The sequence below is a fragment of the Trachypithecus francoisi genome, unplaced genomic scaffold (assembly GCF_009764315.1).
Source record: "Trachypithecus francoisi isolate TF-2019V2 unplaced genomic scaffold, Tfra_2.0 Lachesis_group8, whole genome shotgun sequence".
In the NCBI taxonomy this organism is placed as follows: domain Eukaryota; kingdom Metazoa; phylum Chordata; class Mammalia; order Primates; family Cercopithecidae; genus Trachypithecus; species Trachypithecus francoisi.
The window spans coordinates 91,640,700-91,660,173 of record NW_022681473.1 but is presented as its reverse complement, the minus strand read 5'-3'; the positions used below and the strand labels follow the sequence as shown (position 1 = coordinate 91,660,173).

Genomic DNA, 19,474 nt, shown 5'->3' with positions numbered 1-19,474 from the left:
CTCAGAAGCTAATTTGCTTTGCTGGCATTTTCAATAGAGATGGATTATTCTATCTCTCACTTTGTGGGGCAACAAGCACTAAAGGGATCAGGAAAATGAGGTATATAAAAACACGGTTTTCATGACCTAATCTATATTTGAGTGCCATAGGGGTGATGGCTAATTACACTCTTTCTTAGAACCAGTATTTATATGTTGTGATAAACACCTTATAAAAATACAGACATGAAAATGTAGGTAACTAAGCTTTTAACCATGCTAAATGTGGCTAAATGGGTGAAGAAAATTTCATAATAAATATTTTCATAAATAGAAGAACCGTATTTGAAAAGTGTGCCCTTGAGCTGAAATGAACATGTCTTTTGCTGACGTAGTGCTATGGAACGATGGGCTGAGTTGTTCCTCTTTTTAATAGATGACTTTGCTGGGTTTCATTTGCTATTAATGTAAAATTCTACAACATAGTTTTATAAAAACCATTTGCAGAGAGGTTTGTAATATAATCTAGTAACATCTAGTATCTTTCTTGAATTGCTTTCAAATACCTGTTACTTAAAAAGTTGTTTTACACATTTTGCTTTTGCGTAGGAGAGGCAGGGATTAAGCGACACCACTTGTGACATAAAAATACAAATAGAATCTTGTATTGCTTCTCCAGGCTGCAGTTAAGAAAGATAAGGAGAGGAGCAAGGCAAGCATTTTGTTCTGTCAACAACATGTGAACAGCTTTTACTGTGTTCACTACTCATGCAAGGGGTGCTGAATTCATTGTGCCTGCATTTGTAATATGCCTAAAACAATAAAAATTCATTGTGCCTGCAGTTGTAATATTCCTAAAATAAGCAAAAACAAACAAAAATGTATCAGATACATTCTGGCTTTTCAGATACAAAATGACAGAGTTGTAATTCGGTCACAGACTCATATATAGTTGACACAGTGCTAAAGAGATTATGATAATCTAGGACTTTAAAAAAATGTATCTGAAAATTATATCGTTGCATATGATTAATATGTGTGGTCACAACAACTAAGACAGAAGATGCTTTAAAACTGAAAAAAAAAATTCTACGGAAATATCTTTGCTGTTCCTTCAAGAAGTTATAAGTACAAAAGCGATAGTAATTTAGAAGGAAATAGGACACATCATTAGGGTTAGTGACTTGCTAAGATAGAACTTGTCATTTTTCAAATAAATGGGCTGGAAAATCATAGATTGTTATTTTTAAGTTTTAGAATAAAAGATGTCACAACTCAGACATTCTATTTAGCTCAATGTAAACTTAGCATTGGATGAAAAAATAAAGTTTTGTAAACCAGATTAAAAATTGAGATATAAGTAAAGTTGCTAATGATTATTTTTCTTTCTTTAAAAAGACAAACAAAGGGCAGGTGTGGTGGCTCACACCTGTAATCCCAGTATGTTGGGAGGCTGAGGTGGGAGGATCACTTGAGCCCACGAGTTTGAGACTAGCCTGGACAATATGGTGAGACCCCGTCTCTACAAAAAAATGCAAAAATTATCTGGGTGAGGTAGCATATGCCTTTAGCCCAGCTACAAAGGAGGCATTGTCTGTTGAGGTAGGTCAGAATAATTGTTTCTCCCATTTTAATGGATGAACAAAATGGAGGCTTGTTCTTGATGTTTTGGTATATTACTATTTTGTGTCAGTTTTGTGTCATTTTTTTAGTTACACGAGAACTTATCTTGCAAGTTCTCACTCCCAGTTCTTTCATCTTACTTTTATAGATCCCTGATCCTATTTTGTTTCTCCCTTAATTTTACAGTTTTTCTTTTTCAAAGCATTCTCCATGTTTGGAAGATATTGTCTCTCCCCCTAATTTTTGAACTTCCTCTTGTCTGCAATAGAAACTATGCAAAGCAATAAATACAGAAGATAAGAGAGAGGAAGTGAAAACCTAAAGAGGTTAGTAGAAGCCAGAAAAGTGACAGAGAGAAAGGAAGAGGGTTAAGAATTTCAGCAGGAAGATGACGGATGGTTCCTCATGTAGCAAACCTTGATGATCTCCTGTCTCTTCTACCTCATCCATCTTGTTAACTCAGAAATAATGTGATTCTTCTAGAAACTCACCCCTTACTCAGGAATCACCTTTTGCCAAAACCAACATTAGGCTCAGTCTAGTTTTTATAAGGGGAAATTATACTCTCTTAGAAAAGACATTATACAGAATATTTCTTTAAAAAGAAGCAAAGAATATCTATTAAGAATCACTAGCTATATGAGGAAAAATTCTATGAAATACAGAGACCAAAGCAAACAAACACAAAAAAGCAACTCAGGAGTAAGTTCTCTGAATTGTGATCTGTGCAGTCTTTATCATTAACATCCTCAGAGAGAGAAGAGAAAATTTTTGTGCCTTTAAAAGCAGAAAAGTCTGATAAAAAGTAACATTTGAAAATAAAGAAGGTGTTTTTGAAAATCAAAAATATAATAACAATTTTCATAGATATAATCTAAAGTTGAAGAAATTTCCCAGAATATAATAAATAATATTGAACATAAATAATTGGAAATAGAAAAGATAAGAAAATTAAAGGACAATTCCAAGATGTCCAACATGCAAAAAGGAGGAGTTCCAGAAATGGTACATTGAAAGCAGGAAACAAAATGATCAGATAAATAGGGCAAGAATATTTCTTAGAAAAGGGTACATATTTTTTTTCCAGATTAAATGGTCAGCACTGCAGAGAAGAAGAGACTCCCTTCAATAAACAACCATGTAATTTTAGGACACCAGAGACAAAGAAAATATCCAGAATCAAAATTGCATCATGCTTCTCAATAGTAGCCACAAAACTATAATTTATTAGAGCAAGGCCTCCAAAATTACCCTGAACTTGAATTCTCTACCCAGCTAAACTATCAGTTAAGTTTAGAGGTAGGACAAAGTCAGTTTTAGATGTACACCTTCTTTAAAAATTCACCTATGCATGCTTTATTAGGCAGCTGTTGGAATATTTGCTGTACTAGAACAAAGAAGTCAACTCAGAAAAAAGAAGATCTGGGATACAGAAAACAAGGACTACAATACACAGAAGCAAAGAGAATCCTTGGAGTGATACTGTAGGAAGATTCAAAGACAACGTACATGCATCAAGTCTAAACAGCAACTGGTCCAGATTTTCCAAAATTGAAAAAAAATACCCACATAATATGTCGAATGTATTAAAATAAGACTTACATTGATGGAGAAGAGAGTTTGATTGAACTAGTCATATGTATATAGAGCACTGAGAAAATGAAGAGAATTTTTATCTACTAGGTTTGAGGTTATAAGGAAGCTGTACCTGAAAAGACACTATAGTATACCACTTAGCTGTGATTAGCACTTGCATTGTCATATTTTAAACAGTAAATAGTTATCTAAAAAAAGTCATGATATAACAATTCTGGAATGATACGGCACCATGAAGGGGGTCTGTGTGTGTGTGTGTGTAAGAGAGAGAGAAGTGTGAAAGTATGGTGTAATGGGAAGTCCATAGGTAATGCCAGACCTGAAAAATCAAGAAGTAACAATATAACCAAAGCCATGTGGTTATAACATTTAAAATGATCAAATAGCCAGCGAAAATAGTTAAATTGAAATGTATTACCTCTGGAGATCAAGACATGGAGAGAATAAACTAAAATATGCACATGTGCAACTTTACTAAAATTAAAAATGGAATTAAAAATGAAGTAATAGCTACACGACAATATAGTCACAGATGCTATTCCTTGATAATAAAAGTTGCATATATATTATCTTCTGACCCATTTTAGAAATTATTATTATATTGTATAATTTGATATTAGTCCTTCATGTCATTTTTTGAAACTAACAAAGTTGTCTCTTTAAAAAAACATCATTTTGGTTGATTTTAAATAGGACTTGGGTAGCTAAAGGAATCACTGTTGAATGAAAATCTATGAAAAATATCTGTGAATATGGCAGCATACTCTTCAAGCTCCTCCAAGAAGCAAAATCTGTTTGTGAGTTGCTGAAACTTTACTATCTTCCTTTCTATTCCTGGCCATTACACTGCCACAGACAGCATTGTCTGGAGACGTGGAATCAAGGTTGATAAAGGCCAGTAGGGAAAGCAACTAAGATTCTCCAGACCTGAACATATTGGAGGGAAAGATGGCTTATGAGGTCCTTGGATCTTTTTATTGTCCTCTTTATACTGGGAAGTTTGTGACAGTTTTTAAAGAGGGATGAATCTTGGAACATTCATAAAGAGAAGAAACAATACTCATTTATCATACCTTTTTCTTTCTCTTTAGCCTCCCCTACAACCTAGCCCTGTCCCAGTTCTGCAAAAGCATGCCTTCTTTGGGTTCAGTTAGTGATACCGGTAAGAGTTGAACTTCTAATTGTAATGAGATCCCTTCAAGCTCAGAAGACCTTACGACACAAAGTTATGAATTAATAACAAAAAAAAACCTTCATTATAGCATTTTGATCAGAGGAAGAATCACATCCCCCCCCCCTTTTTTTTTTTGATACAGGATCTTGTTCTATCACCCAGGCTGGAATGCAGAGACATAATCATGGCTCTCTACAGCCTTGACCTCCTGGGTTCAACTGATACTCTGCCTCAGCCTCCTGAGTAGCTGGGACTACAGGCATGTGCCACCATGCACCGCTAATTTTTCTATTATTTGCAGAGATGGGGTTTTGCCATGTTGTCCAAGCTGGTCTTGACCTCGTGGGCTCAAGTGATTTGCCCACCTTGGCCCTGCAAAGTCCTGGGATTATAGGCATGAGCCATAGCACCCGGCTCACTTTCCCTTCTTATAACAGATTGAAGGACTACATTGAAGGCTGGCCACTGCTCTGACCACTGCCTGCACCACAAAAGTGTTTTTTCCTACCTGACACCTTGATCGCCATTTTCTCCAGTTTGCAGTGATTTTTAGGACAACAGAGTTCAAGCATTTATTGCCCATATTAATGAAACCTATAGTCTAACATCTAGCTGATACCTCTGCTAGAGAAAACTTTCTACCTATACCCAACCCCTGTCTCACCCTCCCGAAAAACACTCTCACCTGACTTCTACTCATACTTCCATTTTCAGCTTGTCATTTTCCCTCAGAATCTGGGCTAGATGCCCCGCTATAGGCTTATTGTTATAATTAAGCAGCTGATAACATATCAATATGCTGATTGCCCATCTCTCCCTTTAGTCTATAAGACTTGTAGAGGCAGGAAACCCATCTGTTTTTGTTTGTTTGTTTGTTTTTTCCACTATTGGCTTTCTTGGACCTAATATAGTTCCTGGACCTGGCATCAGAGGGACTCAATAAATATTTGTTAGCTTGGCTGGATTTGCTATTGTCTCTACTTCTTAAAATGTAGTCTTATATTCTCTATCACATTGTGACTGATTATGAATAAGAGAGTCCATCTTTCCTAAGTCTATACCATCTATAGTACATTAGTTTCTATTTGAATGGCACAGAGTAATTATGGCAATTGCTAGTCTCCACCCCAAATTGGAATGTTAAAATCTGTAAAGTGCTTGGCTTTCTTAGACGTGAAGTTCTTGGAATCCATTAACAAATAAATGCATCTTCATTTTATAATATAGTAGGTCTAGAGATGATGAGACAACATCTAATATACTTGAGGATTGTATTAGATGAATGGCAAGTCATTTGGCACACTAAAATGCTCTTAATATGATTTGTTTACAATCTTTCTGTTTTATTGCAGCCGGGGATCTGACAACAGACTGGCTCACCGGCGGCAGACAGTTATCCGTGAGAAGGGGAGAAGGTTAGCTAATCGAGGACCAGCATACATGTTTAGTGATCGCTCAACAAGCCTATCTATAGAGGAGGAACGCTTTTTAGATGCAGCTGAATATGGTAACGTCCCAGTGGTGCGGAAGATGTTAGAAGAATGCCACTCACTCAACGTTAACTGTGTGGATTACATGGGCCAGAATGCCCTACAGTTGGCAGTGGCCAATGAGCATCTGGAAATTACAGAACTTCTTCTCAAGAAAGAAAACCTCTCTCGAGTTGGGGATGCTTTGCTTCTAGCTATTAGTAAAGGTTATGTTCGGATTGTGGAAGCAATTCTCAGTCATCCAGCTTTTGCTGAAGGCAAGAGGTTAGCAACCAGCCCTAGCCAGTCTGAACTCCAGCAAGATGATTTTTATGCCTATGATGAAGATGGGACACGGTTCTCCCATGATGTGACTCCAATCATTCTGGCTGCCCACTGCCAGGAATATGAAATTGTGCACACCCTCCTGCGGAAGGGTGCTAGGATTGAACGGCCTCATGATTATTTCTGCAAGTGTAATGACTGCAACCAGAAACAGAAGCATGACTCGTTTAGCCACTCCAGATCTAGGATTAATGCCTATAAAGGCCTGGCAAGTCCGGCTTACCTGTCATTGTCTAGTGAAGATCCAGTCATGACGGCTTTAGAACTCAGCAATGAACTGGCGGTGCTGGCCAATATTGAGAAAGAGTTCAAGGTAGGTCATTAACAACAGAGACTTCACCCTCCACAAGCCACAGTCAAGGTGTATTTACCAGCTTCCACCATGTGCTCAGCACTGTGCTAGTTACTGTGGACACTAGGTAATTTTATAAGTTTATTTAACAAGCTTTTTATTATAATCATTGTAGCGAAAGTTGTGATCACTACCATTTAGTGATGCTCTACTGTCTGCCAGACATTTTACATTTATTATGTCTAATCTTTATCCCTCCCCCTTGAGGAGACATTATTAGTTCCTGTCTAGATGGGTAAATGAAGGCATAGAAAGTTTTGGTAATGCCCAAGATCAACAAATGGGAAATGACACAGCTGGGTTCAGAATCCAGGTATAGTGTTCTCTGAAAAGTCCCGGCATTTTCCTCCCAGAAAACACTATTTCTATGTTCAGAGCACAGTGATAGATGCTGTTGAGGTCAGAAAGAAGAATAAGTTTAAGGAAGTCACAGTTGACTTGAGAGACAAATGCACACATGAATAAAAAATAAAACTACCAGGTAGAGGTAAAAGCAACATACTGTAGAAATTCAGAGAAACAATATTCCTATTAGGCTGCAGGGAAGTTATGTGGAAGATGGCATTTCAGCTGTATGTGGTGGAACAAGTAGGATTTTGGAAGGCAGAGAATGACAGAAAAGATATTTTAGGCCAAGGTACCAGCAAAAGCAAAAGATTGGAGATATAAAATAGTAGGAAATTAGAACTTTGACCAGTCAATCTCTTAATAAGAGGTATATGGAGAGATAAATGGTGTCAGATGCTGCCATTGTCCATATGGGCTGTGCTACATGTGGAGAGGATGAAAGCTTGCGTCCCTAGCCAAGATCTTCCCCACGGGTATCTCTAAACTCCCTCTACCTGTTTGAGGTAGTTCTGATCTATCTTCTAGTGCCCATCACCTTTTACCATGGATTATTGGTTTTTATGATGTACTTATCTCCTTTACTAAATAATGCAGGTTGGAAATAGGTTTGATTCATCAAGTTACAATGTTTTACAAAAGTGAATATTGGTTTCATTTTTTTCCATTCTATATGCTATGAGAAGGCTTGTTCTTCTATACTCTGTTCTTGAGGTATTGCAGCCCAGGCTTTCCTGGGCAGCTTCTTGGTGCCACTGTCACTGATGTTTCACCCCAGTATCAAATGTCATGTGTCCATCTATCCTCAGGTCCAGTCTATCCAGAAAGGATAGAAGGAGGAAATGGCTACTGAAAAACTCACTATATGCTTGGCTCTCAAGGTAGAGGAAGGTGTTTTCCTGCAGCTACCTGGCAGCTAACAGGGCAAGACAAGCAAATGGTCCTTTTCAACCCTGTCTCAGATTCTTACCTACTCTTTGCTTGACTCCTAGGACACAGAGAAATTCACCTGATTCAAATTAAAGCATTTTGAACTCTGATGAATATTAATTATTTTCAAAATCTATATTACTAAATTTGCATAATTTCAACATTTCTGTTTGCTTTACTGTATCCTTGTTTACATGCTTTCTCTAAACCACTGAAGACTATTATATTCTTTATTTGTTCATTAATTCACTTGCCTACATCTTTTGAGTCCCTGCTCTTTTTTATTGGGGATAGTTGAGGATGAGGATGAGGATGGTGAGGCAGTACAAAATACAAAGGTAATTCAGTCAGCAATCCTGTCCTCAATTAGTTTATAATCCAATGTGATAGAAAAGATCTGTGTGTAGTAACTATCATATTAGGCATGACCTTATGGAGTGAGGAGGGGGCTAGTGGCTCAAAGGTGGGAAGAATCACATTTAACCAGGATGTAAACTCTTCATGGTCCCTAAATGCATTGCAAAATGTTGAGGCCTCCACATGATGATGAAGATGTAAAGATCTGGACATTCTTCTGTTTGTTCATCACACCCTTCTTTCTGCTCTCATCAGTGTGAAGTGTATGGATTAGCCACTTTCCTCCCATTTATGCTTCTCTATTTGCTCCATTGTCTTGAGCAGTTACCCAGAGCCTCTGAACATGCATACCTTTTTCTAATGCCCTGCCTCTGTGAAGGTTTCAAGGCAAAGAAAAGATAAATCTAACTGAAAACATGAATGTATTTAGGAGTATGTTATTAATGTCTTTTAAAAATCACTTTCAAAAATTAGATTACTCTTAAACAAGAGTAGCAGTTTAAAAAAATGCTTTTATAAAGTATATCCTAGAACTTGACAATTTTTATAATTAGAAACCTGACTCAAAATTATTGCACAAGGAGAAAGGGCAGTTGTTGGCTTGATTTTTAAGGCCTTTTTACAAAAACAAACAAGAAAAGGTTTCTTCCCTGCCAGGTATCAAGCATTAAAACACATACTCTTTTTCTCTGAGATTAGTTTGGACAGCCTTGCCACATACAAGGCTGAGCCTCCCTTGCCTTCATGTGTAAACTCACAGGGAAATCACATTCCCCCACCACCCATGGCTACTGCAACACTCACTCTTGTCCCAGCATCCCAGCCTCAGTTTACAGCAGGGTGGGACCTTACAGGAATAGAGAAGTTGATGTCTCTGAGGTGAGGTTTGCTGCTGAGTCTGCTGCTTCTGCCCTTAAAAATAACTTCTTTTTTAAAAGAAGTTCTTTTTCTTACTTTAAATAATATATCGCCATGTTAGAAAATAATAATATAAAATTGAAGGAAGCTTTAAAAATCAGTCCTAATTTTGGCTGTCAAGAAATAAACACTGATACACTACAAACATGCCAGCACGTACCCTTTCGGTCTTTTTATTTTTTTCTTTTTAATCTTTTTAAATAGTCAATTCCCTTAGAGTCTCAGGAAATAAATGTCACTGAGGCTGGATAGCCTAGGCCTGGTCAGCCTCACAGGGACCTGAGAGATTGCATTGGCCACAGGAGATCCTCCCTGTTCATGGTATGTATGTATGTATGTATGTATGTATTTTGCTCCCTTTCCATCTGAAAGATGTTTGAAAAACTCTGTGTTCATGTGTTCATTTGCACAGTTTAAAATTAATATCTATTTTTTTGTCTTCTGTAAGTATAAATGTTTTTAAGGGATATGATTTCTGCATGGCATACATATTGCCATTTAAGAATAGAACTCTTCAGTTCTCCTTCAGACACATGCAAAGGACTCTAAATGTTATAATGATTTCATACCCACCATCAACTAAGCGAACAACATCTTTAATGTTCAGAATAGCTGCATCTTTCCTTTCACTCCTGAGGTTATATTTTCAGTCCAATTTCCTTCACAACTGTGATTCCTCATATTATAGCTTTTTATTATTGTAAAGTCTCTTAAAATCGCTTTATATAATATCAACATGTATATCATATATAAATAAAATACATATAACACACATATATATGAAATTTTAGAATTTGTTTCATTTCCTCTTGCTAAAAGGCTCTGGATATTGAAAATACTCTGGAAAGAGTTGTCATTATATCTATTATTAGCATATTAGATCAAAAACTACAAAAATAAACCCAGTTGTTAAAATTAATAAATATGGGCCAAGTGCGGTGGCTCATGCCTGTAATCCCTGCACTTTGGGAGGCTGAGGTGGGCGGATCACGAGGTCAGGAGTTTGAGACCAGCTTGATCAACATGGTGAAACCCGTCTCTACTAAAAATACAAAAAAATTAGCTGGGCATGGTGGCGCGCACCTGTAATCCCAGCTACACAGAAGGCTGAGGCAGGATAATCGCTTGAACCTGAGGCGGAGGTTGCAGTGAACTGATATCGTGCCACCGCACTCCAGTCTGGGTGACAGAATGAGACTCTGTCTCAAAAAGAAAAAAATTTTTTTTTGAAAAATAAATTTTAACTGTGTGACACAATTCTTATTGGACGTATTTTTTAGTGGTATTAATCATGTTCACACTTTTGCTATATATTTAAGGAAAGAAAAATGTGTGTGTATATATATACACAATATAAAATATGTACATATACACAATTTATATATATTTATGTATATGTAGCTAAAAATTAGTTGGTATGGCAGCCAGTATTTTATTTTAGTCTTTGCTAATAGGATATATAAATTATTAAAGATTTTATGGAATAAAATTAAAAGAGGATAAATAGTAGGAATAAATATTTCTAGATATGATTGGATAACGGTCTTACTGGATTAAAATTCTAAATCAGAAAGAAATCACATAAAAATTTCATCTATGGGTTTTGACCATTTTCCTGTAAAAATTTTGAATTCTGTAAACCATTCCAAGTCACATTTAAAAGAATCACTCTCACTAAGCTTTTCTGCCTTATCTGTTTGAGATACTTTTCTTTTCTAGCTAATGATGCATCTGAAAGATATTAAGAATAATATAAGGAATCATTTACAGTTCAATACTTGACAAAGCATTGTTTAGTATTCGGTATTCCCTACTGATGCTGTCTTTGCCTAACTCTTTCTGTACTCTCACTCAAGAAGTGTTCATTCTTTGACAATTGTTGGCAAATGAAGGGGAAAAGTCATTAAAAATGGCCTTTGTTTCTGTCTTCACCCTGCACTCGCCATCTGAAATCAGAACATCCCGACATGAGCCAAGGTGCTGCATTTCTATCACTAAGCTTCATCTTCAGCAGAAGTGTGTATTTATTCAGGGAAATACAGACAGCCCTTCAGGGTTTATAGTACCTGGATACATAAAAGGGGGACTGTCTGTTGTTTAAAGGGGGATTCTCTCTTGCTTGCTACATGGGTGGGTGGGTGAGCAAAAGATGCATTTTCAAGGAAATCCATTTTAGGAAAGCGGAAGATCTGCAAATTGATTCCCTAAAATTTGTCCATATCCTACAGCCCCTTGGAAAGTATTCATGTACCTGTTTGAAGACGATTCGTCTATTTTATGACAGTCAGAGAATGAGACTTTTCATAAAGATTTTATAAGTTCCAATATATAGCTTGCTTTTCTAAGCACCTTCCAAATTGTCCCCTACTACAATAACCCATAGTCCATTAACAAAAGAGACCATGGGAGATGTTACTGGGTTTCCGAGGCAGTTTTATCCTGTGCCTTGAACCTTCTAAGCCTAAGTTTTTTGTTACTCATATCACCACATGTATAGCTGGTTCTAAGCAGAGGTGACACCAGACCTCAGCAGAGAAATCTAACAATTAGATGGAGCCACAGGAACAAGAAGAAAACCAAGAGATGTTGGGGAGTTGCAGGTTTTAAAAGAAACTGGGGGAAATAATAATAAATATTTTTACCCATTCAAACTCAATTTTTATACTGAATCTTTATAAATAGTTTTAGGTTTTGGTAGCATGAGACCTCAGCCATCTTAAGCTTAAAATTGGGTTAAGACAATTTTGGCAACACACACAGTCAGTAAAAAACAGAAAACCCAAAACTTTGACTGGTTTTGATACCAAAGAAGGACAGCAAAAACTCTTCGTTTCTCTCCTTGACTTGAGTTTTAATTCAAATAAGGGATAACAGACTTAAAGACAAGGAGATCAATACCAGGGATGGTCTTGTCCACAAATACATTCCCCAGCATTCTTAATTTCTTTTTAGTTCTCAGTATGTATCTATGACTTACGTCTCTAATTCCCTCTTTTTTTGAACCTATTTACCTTTTAGGTTTGTGTCTTTGTAGTGACACACAATGTTTCCTTTTATTCCCCTTACGAATCCTCTCTTTGGGGGCCTGTCAGAGGGTGGGGGACAATGGGAGGGAGAGCATTAGGACAAATACCTAATGCATGTGGGGCTTAAAACCTAGATGACAGGTGGGTAGGTGCAGCAAACCACCATGGCACAGATATACCTATGTAACAAACCTGTACGTTCTGCACATGTATCCCAAAACTTAAAATAAAAATTAAAAAGGGAAAAAAATTCCCCTCTTTTATACAGCAGGAATCGTCCTCTTCTCTGCCATTCTGGATAGAGAGCTTTTCTGGAGGTCTTCCAGCTCCTTTACATCTTCCTAGAGGTCTGCGCACGGATGCGCACATGGCCCTCCAGATGCCTCTGCTGCTGACTCTGAGAAAGAGGAAGGGTAGAGAAACTCCCGCCGTGTCTGTTTTTAAACCGTTGCTATGTGTATAATATTCAAAAAATGCCTGGCATTGTTTCAAAGATAACTATCCTCCGAGAAAATGGCTGCTTTCAAAAATACTTTCTGTTGGGACAAAGGTGATGTGACTGTTATCAGACCTTAACAGGGTGACAAAGGGTGTCACATGCAAAATAGTCTGCAAGGCAGAATCACAGCTCCAGAAAAACAGGGCTTGGATCCCGACCAAAGAGGAAGAAGAAAGTGTGCCTTAGCTGAGCTTTATGAATTATTCTGTTATTTACACTCTATGCTGTAGCAAAATTTAAATTGTCCATAATGACGTGAAATTAGGAGAAGGCCAGCAAATGAAATAATCTTTTCAAGGTCATATAGTTATTAAAGTGGCAGGGCAGAAATTCAAATCCAGGTATGCTTTCTACTCAGCTATGTTCCTTTCGTTACAGCGATTAGCAAAATGTGTTGATTACCTACTATGTACCTCACACCATGCTAGGTTGGGATGATTCAAAGATGAGTAAGATATAATTCTTGTCTTGAAGGATACTGAGTCTATTCAAAAGAGGCAGAAACATAAACAAATGCAGTAAAGTGATATGGGTGTGTGTGTGTATGTGTGTTCTTGTCTTTGAATGTCCTATTGTTGTTTGAAACATGGGCAGAGAAAATCTCATTCTCATAGGACTGTAGGTCTGTAACAAGTCAACAGTTAGGGAGGGAGTTAAGTGAACAGTTTGCTTGATGAGCAACCCCAGCCCCTGAAACTATCTGTTTACCTTCATCGCTGCTCTCCAAGCTTCGTAGCTTCAATGGGACCTGAAAATTCTTATGCAAAGGGAAGAGTGAAAGCTAATCAGACATTATACTAAGTGTATACGACCAAATACTATATTAACTAAGCAGCCACTGCTTAGTGGCTATTGGCAACAATCAATAGAAAAAACCTGACATATCTAGGAAAACATTTTTCTCCAATTCTTGTTTTGAAATTGTATTCCATTTCTTTTTACCTTTTCTATAGAATAGTGCCGGATTAACTTTTATATCCTCAGAATCCCACATAGTAGATGCTTTATAAATGCTTGTTAATCATCACCACAGAGCTCCATGATCAATGTGCCATCTGGTGACATTTATCCTGAGGAGCAAGAGAGCCCCAGAGTTACACTTCGTCCCAAGAAGCATGGCTGGCCAATGCAACACTGTATATATCATAGTATTATACACTCATCTTACTGATATGGTTTGGGTTTGTTGTGTCCCTGCCCAAATCTCATGTCTAATTGGAGGAGGGGCCTGGTGGGAGATGACTGCGTCATGGGGATGGATTTTCCTCATGCTATTCTCATGCTAGTGAGTGAGTTCTCATGAAATTTGATATGTGTGAAGTATGTGGCACTTCCCCTTCACTCTGTCTCTCTCCTGCTGCCAAGTGGAGAAGGTGCTTGCTTCCCCTTTGCCTTCTGCCATGATTGTAAGTTTCCTGAGGCCTCTCCAGAAGCAGAAGCCTGTATACCCCATAGAACCATGAGCCAATTAAACCTCTCTTTTTTATAAATCATCCAGTCTCAAGTAGTTCTTGAGTGTCAGTGCCTCTGTTGCTGACTGAGAAAGAGGAAGGGACTAATATGCTTACTCTTCACATATATAATCTCATTTTACAAACTCCCATCTTAGTAAGAGAGTGGTATCTATCACAGTGCTGTGCATAAAATATTTGTTGTGAAAATACATGAATAATTGTTTTATTTCCAACGTTTGCAGATAATATCCAGGAATTCCAACATGACTTGATATTTGATAGCATAGCTTTGTGATGGGGACTGCAAAGAGCTAGATACTGTTTGTGAAATAATGAAGACAGTAATAATTATAATCACCATTGATCTGCACTACCCTGTGCCAGGAAGTTGGCATTCACTGTCTTGTAAAATCTTCACAGCAACCATAATTCATGGGTACTAATATTATTCCCTTTTTAAACATGAGGTTTAGAAGCTTTAAGAGATTAAATCATTTATCTAAAGTCACATAGCTAGTAAGTTTCAAACCCAGGTCTGCCATCTCCAAAGCCCACATAGTAGATTACTGAGAATCAAGGCATGCATTTTTCTCTACGCTGTTAATTTCTATGAAGTAAACTTCATTCTTTATATAGAAAGAAGAGCCAGAGATTAAAATCACAAATCATAACATCTATTATTTAAAATCCAGATAAGAGGAACTTTCGAAAGGATCATTTTAACAGGGATTTTTTTTGTAGTTTCTAAACTGTGTTTCATTAGACCACTGTGAGTTATCTCTTTTCAACTTTTCAAAGGTTAATAGGCAAGCACCCATATCTGATTAATGAACGTACAGTGTAGGTGTGTGATCCAAAGACATGACCCAGAATTAAGTTAACCCATTAGCTTCACTTTGCCTCTCACGGAACCAACATCATAGTGCTGCATTCTAGCTAGTGAACTACCACCAACATTGTATTTGAGTGAGCTTACATGTCAGTTACTTAAAATATGAATTAATAGTAATGTCAATATCTTAAAATATGAAAATATTTGTAAATGATTTCCCAAGTAGAAAAAGTGCATATTTCTGAAATCATAGTCTTATTCTTTCTTTCTCTATCTCTTTTTCAATAGGTATTTTTGTTTAAGAAAATGTCGGCCGGGCGCGGTGGCTCAAGCCTGTAATCCCAGCACTTTGGGAGGCCGAGGCGGGCGGATCATGAGGTCAGGAGATCGAGACCATCCTGGCTAACACGGTGAAACCCCGTCTCTACTAAAAAATACAAAAAACTAGCCGGGCGAGGTGGCAGGCGCCTGTAGTCCCAGCTCCTCGGGAGGCTGAGGCAGGAGAATGGCGGGAACCCGGGAGGCGGAGCTTGCAGTGAGCTGAGATCTGGCCAGTGCACTCCAGCTTGGGTGACAGAGCGAGACTCCGTCTCAAAAAAAAAAAAAAAAAAAAAAAAAAAAAAAAAAAGAAAATGTCTTAGGAATTAGTGATGAATTGGGCAAAAATTTATAGATTAAGGTATTAAATACCACAAAACTCTTGCACTTTACTTTTTCAGTCCATGTGGTTTCTTCTTTAAAAAAGTGTTACCTACATTTGTAAGATCATACGTTCTTTTCCAATATCTAAATATATCTGAGTTTTCTTAGAATTCTAGAGAGAACTGATTTTGACAATTACTTTGTTGCTTTTAAAAGGACTAAGAATTCACTCTACTTGAACTCTACAGTCCAGAGAAGCCAGGTGCATTAAATCTTGTCTTAGCTCCATGGTATGTTTTGAATGTCAAGAGATGGCCTGTTTTCAGATCTTCTCTTTGATAATGTAAAATAAAGTAGTTATACTTTATCGAATGCTTGCTAAATGCTCACAACCATGCTAAGTCCTTGGCATGCATAATCTCTTTAATACTTATTTAATCTCACTAAACCTCACTGTTCTTATCTGTAAAATGAGAGTAATAAGAACCCCTACCTGATAGACTGCTTCTGACTTATTAAAGGTCACATAGCTCATAAGTAAAAGAGTTGGGATTTGATTACGTATATCCAGCTCTAAGCTACCAAGTCATAACTACTGTAGTATAGTGGACATGGACAAATATGTACCTCCGTGTCTAAGAGTTTGTCCCCATGGCCCTAACAGACTATTTTATAAAATGGGCAAAGCCATTTCCTCGTAACACTCTATATACTATCTGCCTAGATGTCTGTTTATAAGTAGTTTGAGCCATTCTCAGCTAGACATTCTCAAGTAAGACACAATTTGCTTTATTAATTTGCTTTTCTGGAATCTTTTTGGACCTTCATTTTAGCAAATTGTAGCCTGTTTAGTAGTTACTAAACTGCAATGACATTCACTTTTGGCATGATTTACAGAAAGGAGCCCAAGTAGGTACCTTACACATACCTAGTATTAAGCTATTCTCCATGCAGACACCCCCCAAATATGGCCTTATTGACTGACATCCAGAATCACATACATTTCTCGAGATCTTTCCAAAGAAATCTTTTCATCCTATAACACCCTGGTTTCAGGAAAAGGAGACAACTAACTTTAAATCTGCAGCGCTGGGTTTAAGAGAAAAGTCTGTCATTGAAGCTGTGTGAGAACCTTAGCTTTTTCATGTGCAAAATGGTAACAGTATTTGCTCTGCTTGTCCTCTCAGTTGTTTCAAAAATCAAAGTAGAAAAGCACTTCACAAATAAGAGAGATAAAGTGGCATTATCCCAAAGGCAAAAGGCTTGGGGCCAAGAAGATTTAGGTTTAAAGCTTGATTTTGGTGCTTACTAGCTGCATGATTTTGGACACACAATTCAACCTGAGCAATTGTAAAGATTAAATGAGATAATACCATCCACCTGCAATACAACAAGCTCTAGCTCAAGCTTGTCCAACCCACACCCCAGGGACATGTAGGTTGAACATGAGGCCCAGGATGGTTTTGAACGCAGCTCAACACAAATTTGTAAATTTTCTAAGAACATTGTGAGATTTCTTTGTGAAATTTTTTTAAGTTCATCAGCTATCATTAGTGTTAGTGTATTTTAAGTGTGGCCCAAGACAATTCTTCTTCCAATGTGGCCCAGGGAAGCCGAAAGATTGAACACCCCTGCTAATAGGCTTTCTTGATTAGCATTTGGTTATAGGTGGTCTTAGTGTAAGAAAATGGAGGAAATATTAGAAAGGTATGAATGAAGACATAAAATGATGCCATATAGAAGCATGACATGAGTTTATGGTAATCTGAATGTGACCTGCATAATTTAAGTCTTCCAGATAGAGTATTAGGTCATCAGCAACAAACTACAAAACTACAACAGTGTTTCATTCAACTTTCTTTTCTCTAAAGAGACAAGTCTCAAATTGCAGACTCTATGTCTAGATTTCATTTTTTGAGGCTGTGCCTGCCATATAAAGTTCTTCCATTAAAATCTGTTAAATAGACATGTACTTGCTCTTCTCTGGAAACTTTCCAAATGTTCTATGCTTCTCAAGTTTACTAACACAGTTTACAAGGTCTTCCAAAGACCTATTAAATGTATATTGCATGCCTAACTGATGAAGTTGTGCCCATGAAGGAGATGATATATGCAAAGGTCCTATGATCATGCTGTGGAAAAAGTTGGTTATTTTTTATTTCTTCTGAATCAACAGGTGAGTTTGGTACACCATACTCTTCATACTCTTTTTTTTTTTTTTTTTTTTTTTTTTTTTGAGACAGGGTCTCGCTTTGTTGCCCAGGCTGGAGTGGCAGTGGCACAATCATGGATCACTGCAGCCTCAACCTGCCTGGGTAATCCTCCCATCTCAGCCTCCTGAGTAGCTGGGACTATAGGCACACACCACCACTCCTGGCTAATTTTTTCTGTATTTTTTAAAATTATACTTTAAGTTCCAGGGTACATGTGCACAACGTGCAGGTTTGTTACATATGTATACATGTGCCATGTTGGTGTGCTGCACCGATTAACTCATCATTTACATGAGGTATATCTCCTAATGCTTAGAGACAGGGTTTTGCCGTGTTGCTCAGGCTGGTCTCCAATTTCTGGGCTCAAGCGATCCGCCCACTTCAGCCTCCCAAAGTGTGGGGATTACAGGCGGGAGCCACCACACCTGGCCAGCATACTCCTTTTTAAATAACTTTGATTATGCTTCAGATAAATTTCCTTTTTGAGGGTATGAAGAAAATCTTCATGTGCTAAAATATTTTAGAAGTCAGCAGAAACTGCAATTGAAATACGATAAATGAACAGTAAAACTAAAAATGGAATGTTTCTCGGGCGTGGTGGCTCACACCTGTAATCCTAGCACTTTTGGCAGGCCAAGGCGGGCGGATCATGAGGTCAGGAGATCGAGACTATCCTGGCTTAACACGGTGAAACCTCTTCTCTACTAGAAAAAAAAACACAAAAAATTAGCTGGACGTGGTGGCGGGCGCCTGTAGTCCCAGCCACTCGGGAGGCTGAGGCAGGAGAATGGCGTGAACCCGGGAGGTGGACCTTGCACTGAGCCGAGACCACACCACTGCACTCCAGCCTGGGTGACAGAGCGAGACTCCATCTCAAAAAAAAAAAAAAAAAAAAGTAGAATGTTTCCCCTAAAGTGTAAAATCCTTCAAGTCTCTGAAGCATAGTAAAACGAGCTATTCTCCATTATTGCTTTTGTTTTGCTTTGTCTTTCTTAGAATGACTACAAAAAACTGTCAATGCAATGCAAAGACTTTGTTGTTGGACTCCTTGATCTGTGCAGAAACACTGAAGAAGTCGAGGCCATTCTGAATGGGGATGTTGAAACGCTCCAGAGTGGTGATCACGGTCGCCCAAATCTCAGCCGTTTAAAACTTGCCATTAAATATGAAGTAAAAAAAGTAAGGTCAGGCATGAAGCCTATTTACATTATTTTGGTTCTTGTTAGTGCTAAATAAGGATAAAGGGTTGATATTTTTAGATTGAGCTGGGATTTACTTTTTTCTTTCTTTCTTTCTCTCTTTCTCTCTTTCTTTCTCTCTTTCTCTCTTTCTTCTCTCTTTCTCTCTCTCTCTCTCTCTCTCTCTTCTTTCTTTCTTTCTTTCTTTCTTTTTTTGAGACAGAGTCTCGCTCTGTTGCCCAGGCTGGAGTGCAGTGGTGCGATCTTGGCTCACTTCAAGCTCCGCCTTCTGGGTTCACACCATTCTCCTGCCTCAGCCTCCTGAGTAGCTGGGACTACAGGCGCCCACCACTGTGCCCAACTGATTTTTTGTATTTTTAGTAAAGACGGGGTTTCACTACGTTGCCTAGGCTGGTCTCCAACTCCTGACCTCCTGATCCGCCCAGCTTGGCCTCCCAAAGTGCTGGAATTACAGGCATGAGCCACAGCTCCCGGCTGGGATTTTCTAACTAACAGTTGCACTAGGCAGATTCTCTAACAAA

General features: G+C 37.9%; 1 protein-coding gene across 2 annotated transcripts in view; it reads left to right on the top strand.

Moving 5' to 3' along the window:
• TRPC6 (transient receptor potential cation channel subfamily C member 6) overlaps nt 1-19,474 on the top strand; it is a 140,147-nt gene that overhangs the window by 78,779 nt on the left and 41,894 nt on the right. For both annotated transcript variants that reach the window (XM_033204288.1, XM_033204289.1), the window contains 2 exons: nt 5,725-6,499; nt 18,751-18,933. In XM_033204288.1, the coding sequence (XP_033060179.1) occupies nt 5,725-6,499; nt 18,751-18,933 (958 nt within the window). The remainder of the gene's footprint in view (nt 1-5,724; nt 6,500-18,750; nt 18,934-19,474) is intronic.